The sequence below is a fragment of the Hevea brasiliensis genome, chromosome 8 (genome assembly GCF_030052815.1).
Source record: "Hevea brasiliensis isolate MT/VB/25A 57/8 chromosome 8, ASM3005281v1, whole genome shotgun sequence".
In the NCBI taxonomy this organism is placed as follows: Eukaryota; Viridiplantae; Streptophyta; class Magnoliopsida; order Malpighiales; family Euphorbiaceae; genus Hevea; species Hevea brasiliensis.
Window position 1 is genome coordinate 8,824,346 of NC_079500.1, and position 24,828 is coordinate 8,849,173.

The 24,828-nt window shown below is 32.2% G+C and overlaps 2 protein-coding genes across 2 annotated transcripts; both read right to left on the reverse strand.

The window, feature by feature from the left end:
- Nucleotides 1-17,888: 17,888 nt before the first annotated feature.
- On the reverse strand, nucleotides 17,889-21,288 carry LOC110663744 (uncharacterized). The gene is made up of 7 exons (XM_058150635.1): nucleotides 20,981-21,288; nucleotides 19,693-19,759; nucleotides 19,467-19,544; nucleotides 19,285-19,345; nucleotides 19,138-19,165; nucleotides 18,699-18,828; nucleotides 17,889-18,508 (listed from the first exon to the last, which is right to left on the reverse strand). The coding sequence occupies exons 1-7, from the start codon at nucleotides 21,286-21,288 to the stop codon at nucleotides 18,215-18,217; spliced, it is 966 nt and encodes a 321-aa protein (XP_058006618.1). The 3' UTR covers nucleotides 17,889-18,214.
- Nucleotides 21,289-22,453: 1,165 nt separating this feature from the next.
- LOC110663734 (iridoid oxidase-like) lies at nucleotides 22,454-23,332 on the reverse strand. Its single transcript, XM_058150636.1, has 2 exons — nucleotides 23,162-23,332; nucleotides 22,454-23,077 (listed from the first exon to the last, which is right to left on the reverse strand). Exons 1-2 carry the CDS (start codon nucleotides 23,330-23,332, stop codon nucleotides 22,454-22,456), a joined length of 795 nt encoding a protein of 264 aa, XP_058006619.1.
- Between the last annotated feature and the right edge of the window lie 1,496 nt (nucleotides 23,333-24,828).

Consider the following 24,828-nt stretch of genomic DNA (forward strand, 5'->3'; position numbering starts at 1 on the left):
AATAAAATAGTTTTTATTAGGCCTTGTCCATTTAAAATTTTGGCTCTCATAGTTTTTTATTTTTTCAAAGAATTCATTAAAGCCTCAAATTGAGATAATAAAGGATACAAAAAGAGTTCGATCCGTAGAACCTGATAGAGTTGAGGGTGTTTAATATCACTGATATGATAGGAACCAGTACCACATTTTCCTATAATTTCAATTGCGTGATAAGGAGAGGGGGGTACGGTTTCTTAATTTCAAAATTAATATTTAATTTAATTTATAAATTAAAAAATTAATTAAAATAAATTAAAAATTATTAATAAGAGATTACTTACTTATAATTTATTTATTTATTTTTTAATAATTTTTAAAAATATCAATACTAACTCATTTTAACAATCATAACATTTGTTTTGAGTCATTTTGATAAACTAAATTATTTTAAACACCTTTTAACAAAACATTTAAACTATTTAAAAGTAAGTTTTAAATAATTTTATTAAATAATTAATTAATTATTTTTAAATTAATTTATAAATAAAAAAAAATATTTTAAATCAAAAGTTAAATATATTTATAAATATTAATATAATATAATTTTAAATATCCAGTTATTTCAAATATTTATTCATCCGAATAAAACTTTCAAAGAAAGATTAAAATGAAGGGTCCATATTTAACAAAATGGAGTATGTTAAACCAAAGGATATAATCACCTAGTTTAGAGTTTGGAGTTCGGACCTCAATCTGGTAAAACTCGAAATTATACAACTTGAAACCAACAATCTAACAAAAATTTTTAGATTTCAAATCCCCTATCAAGTGCAAACCCAATAGTTACGTATTTGACATTTTTTTATACTTGCATCAAATTTCATTTCCAGAATCTGTTGTTTGAGACGTGAAAGAGAAACTGGATTAGTACAACATTATACACAAGAGGATTTGTGATTTTGGGTTTGGTTGCTTGTCATTTTGTGAATTAAGGTCATTCTTGTAACAAATATAAATTGAGCAATTGTTATATATATAAATTAAATTGTTATAGATTACATGATTAGAAAATATGTGTACCTAAAAATATGCTTATGTCCATGATTTTCTATGAATAATCACGAACGAAAGCGAAATGGTAGATTCACAACTCTCAATATCCACAACATTCAAATTCTATCAGAATTCTATCTGATATTAAATGAGGTCATATATATATATATATATATATATATATATATATATATATATATATATATATAGTTGGAGCCTCTTCCTTGGTGGGCTTATGGATAGCCTGACCCATTACAAGCTTGCCCAATCACATGGCCTAATCCATTTAGATATTGCTAATTACTAAACTTATTATTTGATATAATTATTTAATCCTAACAATTAATTATTGTTAATCCACATCCAGATACAAATAAATAATCAACAATCTCCCACTTGGATAGTAGTAATCAATTTATTAAACTAAAAGAACATATTAATAAAATACAAAATAATATCTAATAACAAGTAAGCAATTTAACCTATAAAATCTAGTTAATGAAATGACAAACTAAATAACATTGAATCCGATAGGGAAAACAATATTATAAATATGTACCAACAAAATCTCAAAAATAAAAATTGAATTTAAATGGAATATGTGACAAGATATGTTCAAATAATGGTCTAATCATTCCATACAAATGCTAACCCAAATATAACATAAAACAGACTCCCATTAAACCAAAGCATTATCAAAAGCTTTAACTACACCCATAGACGCAACATGATTCTGAAAAACACTAATGGGCAAAGCTTTGATTAACGGATCCGCAATCATTCGGTCCATAATAATATGTTCAATCCCAGTTTGTGATTCACGAATCTTCTCTCGAATAAATCGGAATTTGACATCAAAATGTTTAGTTCGACTAGAATTCCTGTGATTTTAAGATAAGCAAACAGCAGGAGCATTGTCGCAATAAATGGTCAAGGGCTTTGAGATGCTCTCAACAACAAGCATACCAGAAATCAATTTCTTCAACCAAATAGCTTAACAAGTGGCCTCATAACAAGCAATATACTCTGCTTCCATAGTGGAGGTGGCGGTAAGTGTTTGTTTGGCACTCTTCCAAGAAACAGCTCCTCCAGACACATAAAGATGCAACCAGAAGTAGATTTTCTATCATCTACACAGCCTGCAAAGTCAGAATCAGAGTACCCAATGACTTCCAGATTGCCAGATCTTTTGTAAGTCAACATGTAATTCTTAGTACCCTGCAAATATCTCATAACTTTCTTTGCAGCTTTTCAATCGCTCCATCTAGGATTACTCAAGTATCTGCCAAGGACACTGATAGCAAATGCTATATCAGGACGAGTACATACTTGAGCATACATTAAGCTCCCAACAACACAACTAGATGGAATCTTTCACATTTTAGTCCTTTCCTTATCATCCTCAGGACACTGAGCTTTTGAGAGTTTCTCACCTGACAGAACAGGTGTAACAGAAGAGGAGCAAGTGTGCATGTTAAATCTCTTAAGAACTCGTTCAATATAAGTTCCCTGAGACAAACCCAATATGCCTTGAGACCTGTCATGGTGAATCTAAATACCAAGAACATATGTGGCCTCACTAAGATCTTTCATGTCAAAATGACTAGAAAGCATGTATTTTGTCTCATTCAAGAGATTGATGTTATTACTGACAAGAAGAATGTCATCAAAATACAACACTAGAACAATGAAATGGCTCCCACTCACTTTCTGAAATATGCATTGATCTGAAGCATTCTCCTCAAAACCAAGAGAAGTCAAAACTTGATCAATCTTCAGATACCATTGTCTAGAAGCCTATTTCAACCCCTAAATGGATCTTTTCAACTTGCACACTAAGTGTTCTTTACCAGCTTCTATGAAACCATTAGGTTGAATCATATACACATCTTCATACAAGTCTCCATTTAAGAAAGCTCTTTTAACATCCATCTGGTGGAGTTCTAAGTCATAATGAGCAACTAAAGCCATAACCACACGAAAGGCATCTTTTGTGGACACTGGGGAAAAAGTTTATGTATAATCTATATCTTCCCTCTAATTATAACCTTTTGCTACTAGTCTGGCCTTATATCTTTCTATTTCACCTTTGACTCCACGTTTGATCTTAAAAACCCATTTACAACCCACAGCTTTACAACCATCTGGTAATTCAACAAAATCCCAGACTTGATTGTGATACATAGAAGATAGTTCATCCTGCATGGCTCTCATCCATTCTGAAGAATTAGGACCACATATAGCCTCCTGATAAGAAATAGGATCAGAAATTCAGCACCATCAAACTAGCGTTCCTGTAAATAGACCATATAATCATTTGATATTGCAGGTCTAAAATCCTTTGAGATCTCCTCAAAGGTACAACTTCATCAACTGTATCAGGCTCCTTAGCATCTACAATCGGTGGTTCTAAATTGACATCAATAGGATTCTAAACTTCATCATTGCCCTCAGGAGGATTAAAATCTATTGAGGAAGGCAACAAAGGCACAGGAAAGACAATAGTCTCATCTCTAAGATTGACAACACGAGGTATTTGACTCCCACTATCCATCTCATCCTCAAAATAACCAGCATGATCTGATTCAATCACTCTAGTAAAATGAGTTGGACAGTAAAATCTACTACCTCTAGAACTTGTACAATAGCCAATAAAGAAACCACTAACAGATTTAGCATCTAGCTTTCTGATTTGAGGATTATATGGCCTCACCTTTGCCTTACAACCCCATACATGAAAATGTTTCTAACTGGGCTTCTAACCAAACATTAACTCATAGGGAGTCTTAGGCACTGATTTACTTGGAACCTGATTGAGAATGTACACAATAGTTTTCAAAGCATCACCCAATAAAAATTCTAGTAAAGAAGAATGACTAAGCATACATCTCACCATGTCCATCAAAGTACGATTTTGCCTCTCTGTAACCCCATTTTATTGTGGAGTCCCAGGTATGGTGTACTGTGCCTCAATCGCACATTCTTGTAAATACAAAGCAAAAGCACCAGGATTTCTACCAGTCTCAGTATACCTGCCATAATACTCACCACCCCTATCTGACCTTACACATTTAATCTTCTTCCCGATTTTGGTTCAATGACCTTAAATGCTTTAAAGGCATCCAAGGAACTAGACTTCTCATAAAAAAGATCAATCCAAGCATATCTAGAATAGTCATCAATAAAAGTGATGCAGTATTTAAAACCTCCCATAGCAATAGGAGAAATGGGTCCATAAATATCTGTATGAATCAAATTCAACGCACCTTCACTCCTAATTGCCCCTTTATTTCTAGCTCTAGCAGGAAATTTTCCCTTAATGCAATTAACACATGTATTAAAATCAGAGAAATCCAAACTATGCAAGACACCTTGTTTAACCATTCTTTCTAATTTTCCCTAAAAATGTGACCTAATTGTCTATGCCATAATATTGAAGAGTTCTCATTAACTCTTTGACGTTTGTGTCCAATAACAATATTGATAGGAACATCAATATATTGAAAAGGAACAGAATTTAAATCTAACATATATAAACCATTGCATAAAATAGCGGAACCAACAATATTAGATTTTAAATAAATAATAATTTTTCCATTGCCCTGAAGAAACACATAACCACACTTATCTAAAATAGAGTTGGAAATTAAATTTCTCCTTGAAGAAGGAACATAAACAGTATCATTTAATTTCAACACATATCCTGAAGATAAATTCCAGGAAACAGTCCCTATGAGTTCTACTACTGCAACTCCATTTACTCCTAAAATAGTCTTCTCCTTTTCACTTGGCTTCCTCACGTTTTTGAACCCCTGCAAGGAATTTGAAACATGAATGGTAGCACCAGAATCCAACCAATAAGAATTTGAAGAAACATCAGTAACATTCGATTCAAAACATACTAGAGCTAGGGGGCAAGTTCTAGGCTATTACCTTCCTTCTCATGCTTCTTTTTAAGCTTAAAACAGTCCTCCAACTTATGGCCAGGCTTCTTGCAATAGTTGCACTTACCTTTGAAGGGCTTCTTCTTAACTGTTAAATTATGATCATGCTTAATACCATTCTTGATCTCAAATTTAGCTTTAAGCTTTTTGTCCTTCTGAAATTTCTCATTAGTCTTGCTACTAGACCCTTTAAAAACATAATTAACAGAAGGAGTATTTCCTTTTCTCATAGATTCCTCTTTTTGGCACACAATGGCTATCAACTGATCAACTGTCCACTCCCCTTGTTGGGAGTTGTATGAAGTCTTGAGAATTTTGAATTTGGGTGAAAGAGATTCAAGGATTCGCTAGACTAGAAAATTTTCTCCTAAATCAAGATCAAAATACTTGAGCTTGTTGAAATAACTTATAAGTGTCATGATATGTTCCCGCACACCACTGACACCATCATATTGGGTGTGCTCCAACAAATAAAGATAATGACTCTTTTGAGCCTTGTCAAACTTTTTAAACTTTCAACAACAATCTGCAGAAATTCCTTAGCAGTCTACTTATTAGGAATACCCTGTCTTATGAACTTATCTACAGTATACTTCATCACCATTAAGCAAACCCTATTAGAATTTTAACCACTTCTCATGATAAGTTTTTTCAGCAATAGTGGATTCATTAGTAAGTTCAGTAGGTGCATCAACCCTTAAGGCTAAATCCAGTTGGGCTATTGCTAGGTACATGCTTAGAGACTCTTTCCAATCATCAAAATTAGAGCCATTCAGAGATTTCACAGCAGATAATTGCATAGAAACAATAGTTGGAATAAAACAACAGAGGAAACATGAATTATGTATATAACATAATCACAAAAACTGAGGTTTCCTTTCAGATCCAGCTAAGTAAGCAATTATGTACAAAACTGTTATTTATTATAATCCAGCCTAAGGGTTTCAGATTACAATAAAATCAAGAAAACTCATTGAACTCATTATATATATATATATATAAACCAACATCTTTAACACTTTTATACTGATAAGGTATTAAAAATATTAAAGACAATCAACAAATAATATTATAACCAATAATAACTTATTATATTAATAGTGTTATACCGATGGGTATATCCACTATTAATATAATCCAAATAATTTTTGAAATCCATGGAATAATTAAAAAAAAAAAACAAATTAACAAAACAATTTTATGACTAGTCTCACGATAAGTGAGCTCATAATCATATTTCCATGGACATTATATTATGAATATAGTAATAATGTTATTACTCATGAATATGTTCTCAATATGCCTGGACATAATTAGTCCAATAAAACTCACAACTATTAATAAATACACAATATTACCATAATTAATAAATACATAACTAAACAGAATTATAAATATTTTATGCTCTTGACTTTTATTAAATTAATTATATGTGACAATATGCAGTTTTCATATAGGCTATGAAATTCAATCATAATCACTATATGAATATATTATGTACTATTTCGAAAACCAACATACAGCCATATGGATTTTGAAATTATATATATATATATATATATGTTCAGCGATAGCGTTTGACATCGTTGAGCATAACAATTATATATATAACGTAAAAGAAAAATTGTTTATCAAATTATGTAACTAAATTCAATATTTATTTGCCAAGACTAATATTCAAACATACAACAATGAAATTAACATAAAAAAAAATAATCCCTAACTATGCTCTGATACCAACTGTAACAAATATAAAATTGAGCAATTGTTATAAATATAAATTAAATTGTTATAGATTACATGATTAAAAAATATGTGTACCTGAAAATACGCTTGTATCTATGATTTTCTTTGAATAATCAAGAATAGAATCGAAATTGTAGGTTCACAACTCCCAATATCCACAGCATTCAAATTCTATCTGGATATTAAATGGGGTCATCAGAATATATATATATATATATATATATATATATATATATATATATATATATATATATATATATATATATATATATATATCAGAATTATAAATATTTTATGCTCTTGACTTTTATTAAATTAATTATATGTGACAATATGCAGTTTTCATATAGGCTATGAAATTCAATCATAATCACTATATGAATATATTATGTACTATTTCGAAAACCAACATACAGCCATATGGATTTTGAAATTATATATATATATATATATATATATATGTTCAGCGATAGCGTTTGACATCGTTGAGCATAACAATTATATATATAACGTAAAAGAAAAATTGTTTATCAAATTATGTAACTAAATTCAATATTTATTTGCCAAGACTAATATTCAAACATACAACAATGAAATTAACATAAAAAAAAATAATCCCTAACTATGCTCTGATACCAACTGTAACAAATATAAAATTGAGCAATTGTTATAAATATAAATTAAATTGTTATAGATTACATGATTAAAAAATATGTGTACCTGAAAATACGCTTGTATCTATGATTTTCTTTGAATAATCAAGAATAGAATCGAAATTGTAGGTTCACAACTCCCAATATCCACAGCATTCAAATTCTATCTGGATATTAAATGGGGTCATCAGAATATATATATATATATATATATATATATATATATATATATCAGAATTATAAATATTTTATGCTCTTGACTTTTATTAAATTAATTATATGTGACAATATGCAGTTTTCATATAGGCTATGAAATTCAATCATAATCACTATATGAATATATTATGTACTATTTCGAAAACCAACATACAGCCATATGGATTTTGAAATTATATATATATATATATATATATATATATATATATATATATATATATATATATATATATATATATATATATATATATATATATATATATATGTTCAGCGATAGCGTTTGACATCGTTGAGCATAACAATTATATATATAACGTAAAAGAAAAATTGTTTATCAAATTATGTAACTAAATTCAATATTTATTTGCCAAGACTAATATTCAAACATACAACAATGAAATTAACATAAAAAAAAATAATCCCTAACTATGCTCTGATACCAACTGTAACAAATATAAAATTGAGCAATTGTTATAAATATAAATTAAATTGTTATAGATTACATGATTAAAAAATATGTGTACCTGAAAATACGCTTGTATCTATGATTTTCTTTGAATAATCAAGAATAGAATCGAAATTGTAGGTTCACAACTCCCAATATCCACAGCATTCAAATTCTATCTGGATATTAAATGGGGTCATCAGAATATATATATATATATATATATATATATATATATATATATATAGAGAGAGAGAGAGAGAGAGAGAGAGAGAGAGAGAGAGGACTGAGAGTTGGAGCCTCTTCCTTAATTGGTTTATGGACAGCCTGACCCATTATAAATTTGTCCAATTACATGACCCAATCCATTTAGATATTGCCAATTACTAAAACTTATTATTTGATATCATTATTTAATCTGTCACTGAACCTAACAATTGATTATTGCTAATCCACATCTAGATACAAATAAATAATCCAACAATTCTCAGCAGTTGCTGCATTTTATGGTCAAAGAATAAACAGAGGAAATACATAAATGAGAGAGAAAACTCAATATGTATGCACCAACATACCTGCATATGTGATTCAGGAAGCATATCCATTCCACACATATAAGCTTACCAGCAGTGCGTCAATGATTTTTTAAGTAATTTGCCTAATATTAATCACATAAAACGCCCACTAACAGCAATACTGACTGATTTTGAATGGATGGCAATAATATTGATGGTGATTCTAAAGACTACTGCAACATCCTCGACTAAGTCGAGAGATGGACAGTGTAAATGGACACGCACACTAACATACAGCAAGCAAGTATGAAGACATGCTTCCACAGACCCTGGCGTGAGGCTAAATATCATCCATTAAAATTATATAAAATGCACGAGGTAATGCCCAGGAAAGGTGGTGGAGTCACAATGGTCTCACTTAAGAACCACCTCCTTAGACAGCATTTCCTAGATATGCACTTCATACAATCCTAATAGAATCAAACCACTGGTAAGTACCGTCTTCCCATAACACTACCACGGTACTAAGGATTTATACCACGAAGGCATAGATAGACAGGAGTCGCCACCCGGGTAATAACCGGGACATATTCAGTGTTTCTTTCGAGGGTCATGGATGGCAACTTACTTCTTGCAGAGTTTCCACAACCGTCATTACCATAGCCCAATGTCTAGGTTCGGGATAGTGGGTACGTAAGAGGAAGGTGTTAGGCACCCCTTACGTCTGGTCTAACCTCGTTAATTCAAGTGCCAGTTCTCTACTAATGTTTCTAGAAGTCTTGTTTATTATTCCTTTATTAAACTTTATCCTAAAAAATGCAATTTTAATCCTACACACGCAAGTAATTCACAAAAGGGTTGTTGTTTACACACAATTTTCATGCACAAGTAATTCCTATCTATGGGGTTGCTAATTATTTAAATGATATTTACCAGATGACTAAAATTAATTTATTATTGAGAATTTAATTTACAAACAAATTCAATTTCAAATAACCCTACATTTTTATTTAACCTAATTAATTAATTTTCACTAAGTTATCCTAAGGATAATTGAACTAAGTTAATTATGTACATGTGTAATTTATTCTAATATCACATAAGGCCCAAACAATCACAACCTAATAAAGATTCTATCATGCAAATTTATTTTACAATTACCAAGTGTTAAATTAAATTTATTTTACATGCCAATATTAGTTTAATTTACAAACAAGATTAATTTTAATTTATAAAGTATTTATTTAAATTAATTACATGCAAAAGTCAGTTAAATTGAAAACAAAGTTATTTTTAATTTACCAAATAAAAGTTCCATTATTACTACAATTTCATGCCAATGGTTATTCGAGAAGTCTAGAGCTACTTACCTGTTGGTAAATGCAGTTGCTATTGGGGCAAGCTATCCTTAAAAAAGGGTCTTCTCTTCTAGTATGGCAATGATATCCCTGGCTTACTCCCGTTTAGCTCCATATAAGCTCCACGTAAATGCCCTCTTTGGTACTTACCTTAGGGCTACTTACCAATTTTTTTTTTGTAATATAAAATAAAGAAACTAAAAAAATAAAAGAAATAAAGAAAATATTAATAACAATTTACATTGGATTCTAACTCTAGTCTCCTAAAGGGTTAAGATTCCTAATTAGTTACAACTACCTAATGGTCTAAGTCTTCTAACATGATCCAAACACTTCATAACACTTCTTGAATTAAAAGAACACAGAAAAATAGATCAAATATCAATTAAAACCCAAGAAAATACAAGAATATGCATAAATACACAATTTTCAAATTCTGGCAGATTAACGGTAGTAAGAAATCTGATTTTTTAAAAATAGTTATACATGCCTAAAAATCATAAAACAAATTACAGAAGATAGTATACATATTATACAAGATCATAAAATTTATAAATCAAACAAAACCCTAGCCGAATGGTCTACATAAATCGTAATTTTTCTAAGTGATAGAATCGTACTACTTTTTTGTAAAATTCATAACTCATTAACCACAAAAGATATGAATGCAAAATCAATTAGAAAAGATTCGTAAGATTCTAAAGTTAATTTTAGACACTAGATTTACACAAAAATATTAAGGAACAAAGGAGATATGGGCTCCACAAATCGGATATCCTGCAAATCAGATTTTACAGGAACCCTAACTTCAAACAACCATAACTTATAAAATATTAAAGCTTTTTTAGTGATTCTTGAGCCTAAAATTAATGAAATTTCGTGTAGAATATGAATATAATTTTTACAAATTTTTTACAGATTTAGGAACTAAAGAAAAATAATAAAAATACGTGAGACAGAAACTAAAAATGTGTAGAGTTGTGTATCCCCTCAAATTAAACATGAGTACATGATCTATATGAACATATAAAATAAATTGAAGACAAAGAGCATAGAATTAAAATATTGTGTGGCATAGATCTTGAAAAGAAATCAATAAAAACTGACTTTCCAGAAATCTTGTATGAAAATCTTCTTGAAGAAAAGAAAAAATAAGGAAGAACTCAAAGAGTCTTGAATATCTCTAAATTTCCTATAGCTTTGAATTTTCTCTTCCTCTTTCCTCCCCTCTCCCCTTCTTCCCTTCTCTAGTAGGGTATTTATAGGGTTTTGGGGGAGAGGTGTAATAGGGTTTGGAGTCTTAGGGTGATAAAGTTTAGATGACTTAAACAACTACGATTGCAGAATTCGAATAAGACTGAGATATGGGTGAGGTGTTTCAACCAATAGGAAGATAGGAAAAAATGGAAGGCACCAATAGGGAGTGAGGAAGAGGTGTGGTAGGGTTTGGGGTCCTAGTGTGATAAAGTTCAGATAACTTAAATGACTAGGATTGATGAATTTGATGAGACTGGAATATGGGTGAGGTGTTCCAACCAATAGAAAGAGAGGGAAAGGGGGTGACACCAATAGGGAGTGAGGAAGAGAGTGGGGCCAAGAAGGAGAGAGATATTTTGTTATTTTAATTTTCAGAAAATAATTAAATGGGTCCCATTTAAAATTCCTAACTAGGCTTTCTTAGGCCCATGGAGCCCAATTAAATTTAATTAGATCCATTTAAGAACTACCCATATTAAATTTAAACAAAATAAAATTTTATTTAAATTTAATTAAATTAATTTCCCCAAAACTTTATTATTATTCTTATTATTTTTTCAAGATCATGCTACGGAATTAATAATTCAGCTCCATGCCTCCAATTACATCTTACAGTCATATAATTTTCATCATCGGGTTTCCCAAGGCCTCAATGCACGTACTCATCACAAATTAAGGGTCTACAATTTGCCCCCTACTTTGGCGAAAGTTGAAATCAATGCAAAAGCATTGCTCAAGTTTCGTCAAAGTGAAATTTAAATTTCTAATAACTATGAAACATTGGCTATGAGGATCAAATATATCTTACTCGGTCGACATACTCTATGTTATGAGACTAGCTACAGTCTCATAACAGTAACAACTGTGTTATGTGAAAAATGAGTGTATCTTGCTCTGTCGATACACTCTGCGTCATGAGACTAGCTACGGTTTCATAATAGTGATAACTGTGTCATGTGAAAAATGAGTGTATCTTGCTCTGTCGATACACTCTGCGTCATGAGACTAGCTACTGTCTCATAACAGTGATAACTGTGTCATGTGAAAATTGAGTGCATTTTGCTCTGTCGATACACTCTGTGTCATGAGACTAGCTACGGTTTCATGACAATGGCAACTGTGTGATTTGAAATGTTGTGGATTCGTATTTAGGATCGCAGTCCTAAACTACCTATGTATCCCCCTCATTATCCTGAGGAAGAATCAGACCCACTCGTAGTTCGACACTTAAAACTGTGGTGATGCATGTTCTTCTACGCCTTACACACCTACAGGTGACATGTTGATGCGTGTTCTTTTATGCCTTACACAACTATGCCGTATGCCCTAAACAACGTCTAAGGACTTACCAAAAAATATATGTCATGAAATGTTGTGGGTTCGTATTTAGGACCGCAGTCCTAAACTACCAACGTATCCCCCTCGCTATCTTGAGGAATAATCAGACTCCCTCGTAGTTCGATAATTGAAACTGTGGTGATACATGTTATGCAACGCCTTACACACCTACAGGTGACATGTTGATGCATGTTCTTCTATGCCTTACACAACTATGTCATGCGCCCTAAACAACGTCTAAGGACTTACCAAAAAATATCTAATTCATGATTTGAAACAATTGAGATGACTGGGTCTCAAAATTCTCTTTGATTTTTATGTTTCCTATATGCTACTTCCTATAATGGGCATGTTGATTTTACTAGAGATTCTAAAAAAACTTAGTTCTCTAGGGGACCTCTTTTTGCAAAAAACTTTCTTATAACCTCAAAATTTTTTGAGAAGAACTATTCACAAAAAAAAAAAAAGACTTCCTTAAGGTCACAATACTATTTCCCTCTGATTTTTCTTTTTCTTCTCTCCCCCCATGATTTATGCCTTGACTCATTTCTCTTCCATGAACTCCATTCTCTGCGCACTAACTTTTGCCTGAAATGCCTTTTTGGGTTTTCATCTCAGCGGGCTTGCTCTAACTTTTACCTAAGCGGCCCTTTCAGGTTTTCCACTTAGCGAGCTCTCTTTTTTTCTTTTCTTTTTCTTGTTCTTTTTCTCTCTTTTTTTTTTTTTTGAAATTAGACAATCACCAGGATATTCATGTCAAGCATCTATTCTATCATGCTCACAAGACAATAGGTTAAATCAAAACAATGCAGTTCAATTACTTAATCTTTTGATGTATCCCTCAAGACACAAAACATTCACAATCATAATTAAATAAAACATACTCCTGGTTAATGTAATAAAAACTTCTTTATTTATTCAGGTACACCATTACTCCCTCTTACATTTAGTTTTACCAAATTTTCAACCTTCCAAAGTTAGAAATAAGCTTTATAACCTGCTGAATGGCCTTTTCAGGTTTTTCATCCAGATCTTTTCTCATCTCTCCTTTTGCCTAAATCACCTTTTGCAGATTTTCAATCTAGCATTTTTTTTTCTTTTTTTCTTTTTTTTTTTTTGGTTTGGCCCTTACTTTTGCCTAGACCGCCTTTTGTAGGTTTTCAGCCAAGCGAGCCTATCTCACACAAAGTACCATTTGAGCCTGTCTAAATTGACTTGTTCTTGAAATTCATTCCCATCCAAGTCTGATATTCTTACCATAGCAAGATCTTTTTGACTATGTATGGACCATCCTAGCTTGGGTTAAACTTTCCTCTTAAATCAAAAGGGACGGGCCGAGCTTGTTTCAAAACCATGTCTCCCTCTTTGATCTTTCTTTGCTTCACCTTCCTTTGATAAGCCTGCATATGATATAAGGCTCACATCCTCTTTTCATCAATCAAAGTTAGTTCTTCATATCTCTTCTAGGCCCCACTCATTTTCTAAGATCTTAGCTTTTAGCATCACTCTTAAGGATCTGACCTCTTACTTAATGGATAGCATTGCTTTAGTCCCATACACTAAAGAGAATAGGGTTGCTCTCGTGGATGTCCTTGTAGTACTACGATAACCTTAAAGAACATAAGGAGTTTTTCAAGCCAATCCTTATATGTTTTGAATATTTTTTTTTCCAACTAGAACCTTTCCATTCATATGGGGACCACACATTCCTGCATGTACTTCTTTCATTATTTGCTCAGTCTATTTTTCCATCACACATAAGAGTTTGTAGAATTGCCTCCCAGCTAAAGTAAGTTGAGTGGCTAATCTATGAATTGTTGCTCTATCTCTTTTGTTGGCTGATTACTAGTATTCTCTTACTTCCATAGACCTCCTTATGTTTTCATACCATTTTCCTTCTCCTTCTAGGTCCACATGTACTGCTACTAATCCTTCATAGCATGAAATTTTACTCTTCATTAGGATAACTAGCTAAGTCAACTTTTGATCACCCTTTTCCTATGGGGACATCAGCGTGGCTTGGGAATCGGCTATCTGATTTTAAGCTCGAGGCATGTGCTTCTTGGTACTTTGTTAACAAGGCTATAAATTTATCTCTTTCTTTTTGGGTTAAATCTTCAGCTAACTTAATATCTTTAGGATTATTTGGTGTACCCAAATTAATAGAGATCGATTTTGATGCATTAATAGAAACTGATTCTAAATGATTATAAATGCTATGCATATGCCCATTAGAATAAACATCAAACAAGTAAGCAAAAGGACTGGTCATGTTATTGATCTTTGCCTCAAAATCTTCATCAAGTATATCAAAATTGAAAACATCAGTATCACTACTGTGAGCATTACAAAAGATAAACTCAAACTTAGGAGTGTAGCTTTAGGTGCTTGGCTTTCATGTAGTCTTTAGATCAGTGGTGCTAATTTTCTGCTCTAATTTTTTCACATGTGGTAACCCCTAATCATATGTGAAGGTAATTGCCCCCTCTTTCAAGAACTTAGGAGGCTTTGGCTCTTCTTCCTCTTCTGTTGGCTCATAGCCCAAACCATGACTCGTGATCTACCTCATCATCTCAAGAAAAGTTACCAGACCACCTATACTTTCTCTTAGGCCTGTGCTAAGAAAAAACTTCATCCCTTTCTTCATAGTAGCCACTTTTAGATCCATCTAGTTTTTATAGATCCCAACAACTTGAAAATCAGACACTAGTGGAACTAAACCATCTAGTTGTAATGCAATTAACTCCTCATCAAAATTGGTCCAAACATCTAAAGGACCTTCATCATAGCTAGAATTATCACAAATGTCAACAACCATTATAGACTGAGGTTCATTGGGCTTTTGGATTGGTTGGATAGGTTCACTGGGCTTTTGGATGGGTTGGATAAGTTCATTGGGCTTTTGGATGGGTTAGATAAAGTTAATAATTCTGTTAGGGCTATTTGGGATGATAGAGATCATGTAGAGACCTGGTGTAGATGAAAATTTTAGCTAGGCATGGGGCTTTTGGGTTGATTTTCTGGGTCAATTATCCTTTTAGCATCAATTAGTTCTTAGATGTCATGCTTAAGTTGAAAGCATCAGTCGGTGTCATGACTGTGGGCTTGGTAGGACCGACAACATTGGTTAATATCACAGCTAGGTGGGAGTGGATTTGGTAGTGGTCTGGGTGCTAAGAATTGTAGGAGGTCTTGAGCTTTGAGACGCTCCAAAACTTCAGATAAGGGTTGGCTGAATTGGAAAAATCTCCTTGGGGTGTGAGACACAATTTGAACCTCAATAACTTTAATGCGACTTAATTGGCCTACCTCGGGGCCTCTTTCTAAAGTTGATCACAATTTTCTCTTTTAGCTCAAACATCTTGGCGTTCAATATTTCATCAAGCACGGCCATAGTTTCTTCCATCTTAAGTAGTACAGGTGAAATCCTTACTAGTCTCTTCCCTTACCTAACCCAAGTGACTTGATTGGAAGTCTTTTTGGTGTGCTTTGAGGCTATGTTTGCTCAAAAAAATAGGATTTAAGGGTTAACCTAAGCATGCTATGTACATGAATGCAATGCATGAATGGACCATTTTTTTTTCTTTTTTTTTTTTTGCCTTTACTTTTATAAAACCAAAACCAAACCAAAACCGAACCATACCAATAGAACCAAAACCAGACCATATAAACTGAACTAAAATCGAACTAAAGACTGAATCAAAACCCAAAAAAAAATCTCCAGAACTGAATCTTCGCCCCCTTATACCTTCAATTCTCACGTGTAGGGTAAGAAAAAAAATTCTATCCTAGGCTATGGTACACTGGACACACCAACAGGTAGTGGTCCAGGACGATCCTTCCCTCACAAACAAAGGATTTGTATCTTTAAAGTTTAACCATAAGTAAGCATCCTCTTGCTTAACATGAGTTTTGAAATGGACTTGGGCCTATACACACATTGGGTTTATGCATAGGACTAGGTTCATTTCAACTACCACTAGAACTTATGGTTTGAACAGTAAGGTTATAAATCCAGCACAATAAAAATCTACGGGGTACCTAGGGTAGAAATCTATGGCTCATGGGCTTCATCGGGTAGGAAAAGGGTCACTCATGCTAGAGCTTGTCCATTAAGCAAAACGGCCGGAGCTGTGGCTCTTTTATATACTCGAAGGTGCGGGCATGGGGTGCTAGCATTCACCAATTCATCATAGCTCGAGTGGAGCTATGGTCTCCTTGGCTAATACTAGTGGGGCTAAAAAGGGTAAGGGTGATCCGTGTGATAGTGTAATGCAATGCAAAAAGTTTAACAGAGGAATAATATTAGACTAATAGAAACATGTTGGAGTAACTATCCATTTAGTCCCCAGTGGAGTCGCCAAACTGTAGGGCAAGGGGGGGCGTGAGGCGAAATATCATCCATTAGAATTATATAAAATGCATCAGGTAATGCCCAGGAAAGGTGGTGGAGTCACAATGGTCTCACTTAATAACCACCTCCTTAGACAGCATTTCCTAGACATGCACTTCATACAATCCTAATAGAATCAAACTACTGGTAAGTACCGTCTTCCCATAACACTACCACGGTACTAAGGATTTATGCCACGAAGGCATAGATAGACAGGAGTCGCCACCCGGGTAATAACTGAGACATATTCAGTGTTGCTTCCGAGGGTCATGGATGGCAACTTACTTCTTGCAGAGTTTCCACAACCGTCATTATCATAGCCCAATGTCTAGATTCGGGATAGTGGGTACGTAAGACTGGGATATGGGTGATGTGCTTCAACCAATAGGAAGACAGAAAAAAATGGAAGGCACCAATAGGGAGTGAGGAAGAGGTGTGGTAGGGTGTGGAGTCCTAGTGTGAAAAAGTTCAGATAACTTAAATGACTATTATTGATGAATTTGGATGAGACTGAAATATGGGTGATGTGTTCCAACCAATAGAAAGAGAGGGAAAGGAGGTGACACCAATAAGAAGTGAGGAAGAGAGTGGGGCCAAGGAGGAGAGAAATATTTTGTTATTTTAATTTTCAGAAAATAATTAAATGGATCCCATTTAAAATTCTTAACTAGACTTCTTAGGCCCATGGAGCCCAATTAAATTTAATTAGATCCATTTAAGAACTACCCATATTAAATTTAAACAAAATAAAATTTTATTTAAATTTAATTAAATTAATTTCCCTAAAACTTTAATAATAATATTATTATTATTATTATTATTATTATTATTATTATTTTCAAGATCATGCCACAGAATTAATAATTCAACTTCATGCCTCCAATTACATCTTATAGTCATATAATTTTTCATCATCGAGTTTCCTACAGCCTCAATGCACATACCCATCACAAATTAAACACATTAAGCAGCAGAATCAGAACACCAGCCATATAAAATAAACTGATATTGCCTATCATAAACCAGTACATCAATTTCAACTATGGATAAATTTTGCCCACAATTTCCAAACATAAAGATTTAAATCCTCACAGGACCAAGTACAAAAAATTTACATCTTATTATAAATTACAATCACAAAAACTAGTTCAACAAGTTTCAAGATGATGAAAGCCAAGAATAGTCAATTCACGTTTTGTAGAGTTAATTCAGAAGAGACTAAGATAACAAAAAAAGATTGGCGACTTTCTTGGTTACCATCAGCAAATAGATAAAAATCCTTGCAAACTCAGATTCTTCAGTCCCATATGAACAACCTTACTTTTTCCCCTTGGGCCCCTTCTTTTTTGCTGCTGCAGTACTTGCTCTAAGAAGTCTTCGCTTTCGTGTGTAAGCAAATTCTCCAAATTTATGACCAACCTTGGCTTCAGTTATCTTACAGCGGACAAAAGTTCTCCCATTGTAAATCCGTACTGTGTAACCAACAAATTCTGGTAAAATAACTGATCTACGTGACCAAATTTTCTTGTTAGCAAGTAGATCTTTATTCTTCTTAATTTTCAACAGGAATGCATCAACAAAAGGAAGTCTCGTTGCAACATGCTTTCTTACCTGCAATAACATGAGTGGCAAAACATGAAAGCAGCATTAGCAGGATTCCTTCTAGATAAGAGGAAGTCTAAGAAAATTAAGAACAATAACAATAACTTTAAATCCTGAGCGCATCAAAGACTTCAAGGAAACTACTTGAAGAGATTAAAAAAAAAAAAAAAAAAAAAAGCCCCAAGTCACTGGCACTTACTCTTGTTTCACGTTCACCTTCTGTTGGTGAAGACTTGGAAGGTGGAACATAAGTTTTAGGCGTATCTGAAGAAAAGGACCTGCTCAGCACAGAAATGGAGCGATCCACCCAGCAAAATGAAATAACTTCCCTGTTGCAGAACAGAAATTTAATGGAATACAATAGACAACATCGAAATTTGACAAAACAAGCAAGCTCAATTCATTGAACATGACAGGCCCTTTAATCTTTTTAAAATATGCTAAGGCATCACACTTCTTTTCCACTTTCCTTTTCTTTAAGTTTGTCCAAGAAAGGAGGATTTACCAAAAAAGAAACAAATATTTTGGATACGAATTTCTTGACGAATATTAAAGGGCTAATGGAATAACAAAGCAGCATGTGTGCATATGCCATGGAAAAAGAAATGGAGAAAAATAAATAGAAAGACATAGCTGACCTTATAGGCCTTGCACCAACTGGAAATCCTGTCAACGGTAAACATGTGGAATTCAAAGAAACCAATAAAGACAAAGGTGTCAGCACAGGACTACATAAGCCTTAATCAAATAGCCAAATCCCAAAATTTCATTCACAATATACTTACTTAAGTAACCATGGGAATCAATATTTTGTAAGTTGTTTGATCGTCTTTCAAATGGCAATATCTAAAAGGCAAAGTAAAACTTTCAATAATTAGCATTACACTAATAATACAAGCTATGATTTGAAAACATAGTAACAATCCAAAGTAAAAACACATAGAGCAAGAAACATCAAGCATGGTACCTCCTTCAAGGTGATAGAGTTAGATCGTGATAATGGTACCAAATTAGAACAAGTACCTAGCAATGATTGCTCCAAAACCTATTTTAAAACATAAATCAAACTTGAGTTGATTAAACTTGAGTTCAATAAAACCACAAATCAATTTTTAAATAGAATAACATGCTTTGAAGGCTGTACAAATAGAAACAGCAAATTCACTAAAAACAAAGGTTCTTTCACAACTAACCGAAGAAGCAAAGGAGGTGCCAGAGAGAACTTTTTGCCTTACACTTGCCCACATCATTTCTTCAAGGCTAAAGAACAACATAGATTTGAAAATGATTAAAAAGGTCAAGTGGGGTTGGCTTAAACTCAATTAAAAATCAAAGGTAAAAAAGACAAGATATTGTGTTGAGAAGAAAGAGTGAGTAATGCAGTGAAGAATAAGATATGAGAAAACAAACAAATGGTAAAAGAACAAAGAAGATAGATCAGAATGTTGTCAATAAAAACCCGATTCAGGACGGTGATACAAGATAAGCGCTGGAATTTGGAGTTGCAGCAGTGAGAGTCAGAGTCAGAGAACTAAGAGAGAGGGTGGAGAAGGGGTTGCTGGAGGTGTGGATGGCAACAGGTAAACCCGTAAACTATATTAACTAAATGAACCCGTTCCAAATCCAATTAAAATATATATTTTAATACCTGAACAGCCGAACCCAATTCAAATATGATTACTACTAACCACATACTACGCAAATCCAAACAAACCCAATTAACTTCTTGTGCTTTTTTGCTGAAAAATTAGAAACAAAAATTAAATGGGTTGGATACCAAAACACGAAACTTTTGGAGAATTTTAAATCAAGTACTTGTAAAAAAAAAAAGAAGAAACGATTGAACATATCATATTGTACTCAACAAAGTTTATATAATTTGAACAAAATAATACATAAAGCATGATAGCAAATGTCTATTGTTTTTTCTGTTTTACTACTGATGACCTCAATTTTTCCAGTTATGGGTTGTAATTAGGACGAATTTTTCATATTTTCTACAGGTGACAAAAAAACAATGAACACCTCCAAGCATGAAGGGGGTTTTATAAGCAGAACAAAGCCAAAAAAATATATAGAACTAAGAAATTAATTTGGGTTTATGTTCTTTTTATTTTGCTCTAGCATCAGAACTACAAGTAAACATGGAAGGTAGAACAGAAACCATAATCTCCAGTTGACACTTAGCATGTACAATGTCCCACTAGGATAATTATACAGGCAATGAAAAAACACAATAAATCTCATTTAATTGTTTGAAGGAAAAAGGGGGGAAAGTTCTGTCAACAATGGTAAACATCTTACCCTACTCCAACTACAAAAATAAAACAATTGCAGGGATTTGAATAGAAATGCAAGTCTTTCTGTGGCAAAGCCAAAATACATAGAACTAAGAAATTAATTTAGAGAAAAAAGATCTGTGGCAGAGGGCAATTCCAGGTGATAAAGCAAACAAAATAAAAGGGAAAAACAATAACCCACTGTGTAGCGGCGTGCTGCAGTCTTTCTGTGCAGCGACCTTGGGATCCGAGAGACAAGCGGCGAGCTGCAATCTTTCTGTGCTGCGGTGAACTTGAGGGTCGGCGGACGAGCTTGAGGGGTGATGACAGTGAGGGAATCAGGGGATGGGGGGGCGCTTGAGCTGAGAGGAATGTGCATTGAGTGGTGACTGCGCGAGTTGAGAGAAATGGCCAAATGGGTCTGAATATGTAATTTGTGAATTGGGTGGGGATTTGAATAAAACGACGTGGTTTAGAAATTTTCACGGATAACATATAAATCTTAATCATGGTTAAGATTAATATGGTGTAATTAATCTTAATTATTTAAAAAAAATTTAAATTATTTTCTAATTAAACTTTAAATTTTATTTTACAAAAAGAAATTAATAATATATAGTATTATACAAAATATTTACATTTCTAAATTTAATCTTGCTTAAACCAGTATAGAATTATCCAAATTCGTTCAATAAAATTCGAGCGAATCGAATACCCTTAAAAACCCGTCCACATGCCATATCTAAGTGTGGGTATAAGGACTGCACAGAGGCAAAGACCTAATGGGCCTCCAAATAATATTCAGATCCATGTTGTCATCTTCGGCCTAAACTTGAATGGATCGAAAACCACTGGATTTGGAGAAGATTATAGTAGCCCAATGAATGGTGAGATTGATTTGCTTTCATTCATAAATTAATTAAAGGTTATTAATCTTAGGCTATTTGATTTAATATATATAATCATCAACTTAAACGATGTTTAATGTCAATTTCTACATCTTCTGCATGGTCAAGCCTTTTTTTGTAACTTTTCTAAATTATAATTATTGAATTGAGTGGAAATCTTTTGTAAAGGATAATTTTATATTTAGAGTTTCCTAATTTCTTCAAATACAATTAACTTTTCTTTTTCTTCTTAATAGAATGCCTAATTTCGTTTATTCTTCTTGTAATTGTATTAATTATTTTATTAACTCAATAGTATTAATTAATTTGAATATATATGTTCTATTATATGTTCTATTTCTAGATATTTTTACACATTCATCCTTTAAAAATCTAAAAAGCATAAATTAGCATGTATATTTAATTTTATAAGTTAAAAATGAATAAACACATATTATATAGAGACAAATTCAAAATAGCAGCTTGAATTAAAAGCTAATTATATGAAACTCGAAGTTCATGACATTTATTATAATTTATACAATATATCACATAGTTTATATAATTTAAATAGAGAACCCTAAATGATAAAGGAACTTTTTTTTTTTTTAATTTAAACCTGATAATGATCAAATTATGTTGTGAAACTCAAATATAAAATATATACGTGGATCTCACTATATATTTTGAGTTTTATATCTACTATAGATCGGTTCTAGGTAAAAATTTTACGTTATTAAGATGCACACCTATCACAAAGACTAAACTTGCAGGTGCCTATTCGTTCTTCAGGTAGCCATGATCCTTGGACGTCTCTTGGGTATGACATTCAGAGGCACAAGTTTTCTCACTGTCATCCCAATCATTTCTTTCATATCTAAGGTTTCAGGGGTTGAGTCTTTGTCAAGTTTCCAATCAAAACAGTGAATTAAAGATGCCAGACCAAGCAAAACTACTCGTTGAGCCAATAACATACCTACACAAATTTGCCTCCCTGATCCAAATAGAATTAGTTCAAAATTTTGCCCCTTGTAGTCAATGTTTGAATCAAGAAATCTATTAGGCTTGAAGGCTAATGGATCTTCCCAAGAATCTGGCTCTCTTCCTATTGCCCATGCATTCACGAGAACTTGAGTGTCTTTGGTTATGTGGTACCCCATAAAATTTGTATCATGAATTGTGTTTCTTGGAAGGAGTAAAGGAATTGAAGGATGTAACCGAAGTGTTTCCTTAAAAACAGCTTGCAAATATGGCAACTTCTCTAAGTCACTTTCTTCAACAAATCTGTTTACTCCAACAACTTCATGGAGTTCTTCTTTAACCCTTTTCATGACTTCAGGTTTGCGAAGTAACTCTGCCATGGCCCATTCTATTATTGTGCTTGTAGTCACTGACCCAGCTAAAAACATTTCCTCAAACATCAAACACAAACAACATTAATTATTTTTAATCCAAAAAATATATATTTTTTAACTAAGTTATGTTAATATGCTTACGAATATGATTATAATGACTCTTTCATATGGGATCTTCTCATGCCAGTCTTTCCCATCACCTTCAAATTCCAACAGTGTGTCTAGAAAGTCTTTAGCCTTCTCCTTATTCTGATTTTGCTCCTCAATCCTCTCTCTCACAAACCCTGCAATAATCTCTAACCCTAGTCCCATATCTCTCAGCATATTTTTCTTTAGTCCCTGTGGATCTAACTATTTCAAGAATGGTAGAAAGTCTGCTATATTTGGCTTCGATAACCACAATGTAATCTTTCCCATGGCTTGAAAAAATTCGCACCCTTCTTTACTCTGTGAATCCAAAAGGTCTCGTGACAGCATGAGATTGCCAACTATGTTGAATGCCATTAAGAAGAGATACTTAGGTAAGTTAATAACGATTGATTCTCTCCTTGCAGTTGCAGCTACAACATCATCTTCAATACTCCTATTGAACATTTACATATAGGATGAATTATCATGAATTCAAGATATACATTTAACTTTTTTTGGACTGAAAAGAAATATTCAATAGAAAATTTGATTGTACATTATGGTGTACCAAACGTAGTCTAATTCAATTGCTTCTACAACTTTTCATATTAAGTAAAAATAATTTGTAAAAAAAAATGTATTTTTCATAGAAAATATTTTTCCTGTTATTTGATTACAATATTAAACTAATTGTATATGTCTATAATATATATGTATAAATATTTTTATATTTTAATAAAATTATTAAAGTTTAGAAAAAAGAAAATAAATTCCTCATTTAAAGAGAGAAAGTCATTTTTTTAAATGACTGAATTTTTTTTATTATCAAGAAAATATATTACGTTAATATATTTCTTTAAATGCCTCAAACACTAAAAAATGTGAAAAATATTTTTTATGAAATAAATAAAGTCTCAATCTAAAATTTTTATTCCTTATTTAGTTATTTGGAATGTAGAAATTTGTAAGAATTTAATTTAATTATTTATTTTTAACTAATTTTCATAAAAAAATATATTTCTTTTGAATTTAAAAAATTTTTTATTTTAAAAGAAATAGAATTCATTTATTATTGCGTGAAAATTCTTTTAAATTATTTTTTTATAAATAATTTATTTCAAATAAATCCTATATGAAAATATTTGTAAAATCATATTTATCTGAAAATCTCAAATACTTCTTTTAAAATGCAAAATAGGTAGTGTGTTAAATCCAATAAGACAATAATTGACTTTTGAAAAAAATCCATTCATACATTTATGGTACTCAAAATATCTATACAACTATGGCCCCCCACTTGCCTATATATATAGATTTAAATCTTTAGGATGAGACATTATTGAACAATAAAATATACCAATTTAGTATTTCTAGTTCTTACATTTATATAAAATTCACTTGAATTTCTAAAAGTAAATCTCATATGTACAAATGTTTATATATAATTTATGATAAATCTCTTTAGACCTTATACTTTTTCTTATTTGTCTTCAATTATTGTTTTAATAATTTGTAATTATATATGTATAATGTATTAAATCAAATTAAATAGAAATTGTTTTTAATTAGACTTTATTCATATTTAAAGATTCTTTATTCACTATAATAAATATAGACTTTAATAGCTTACCTTATATACCATTAAAAATTTAAAACATACCGTTAATAAGAATTATCGA

Coding starts and splice junctions, on each gene's coding strand:
- LOC110663744 (XM_058150635.1), bottom strand. CDS start 21,288: ATGATTAAGATTTATATGTTATCCGTGAAAATTTCTAAACCACGTCGT. Junction 19,760..20,980: donor CTGCAGCACGCCGCTACACA/GTGGGTTATTGT, acceptor GTTGTTCTTTAG/CCTTGAAGAAATGATGTGGG. Junction 18,829..19,137: donor GTTGGTGCAAGGCCTATAAG/GTCAGCTATGTC, acceptor GTTCTGCAACAG/GGAAGTTATTTCATTTTGCT.
- LOC110663734 (XM_058150636.1), bottom strand. CDS start 23,332: ATGGGACTAGGGTTAGAGATTATTGCAGGGTTTGTGAGAGAGAGGATT. Junction 23,078..23,161: donor GAGTCATTATAATCATATTC/GTAAGCATATTA, acceptor TTGATGTTTGAG/GAAATGTTTTTAGCTGGGTC.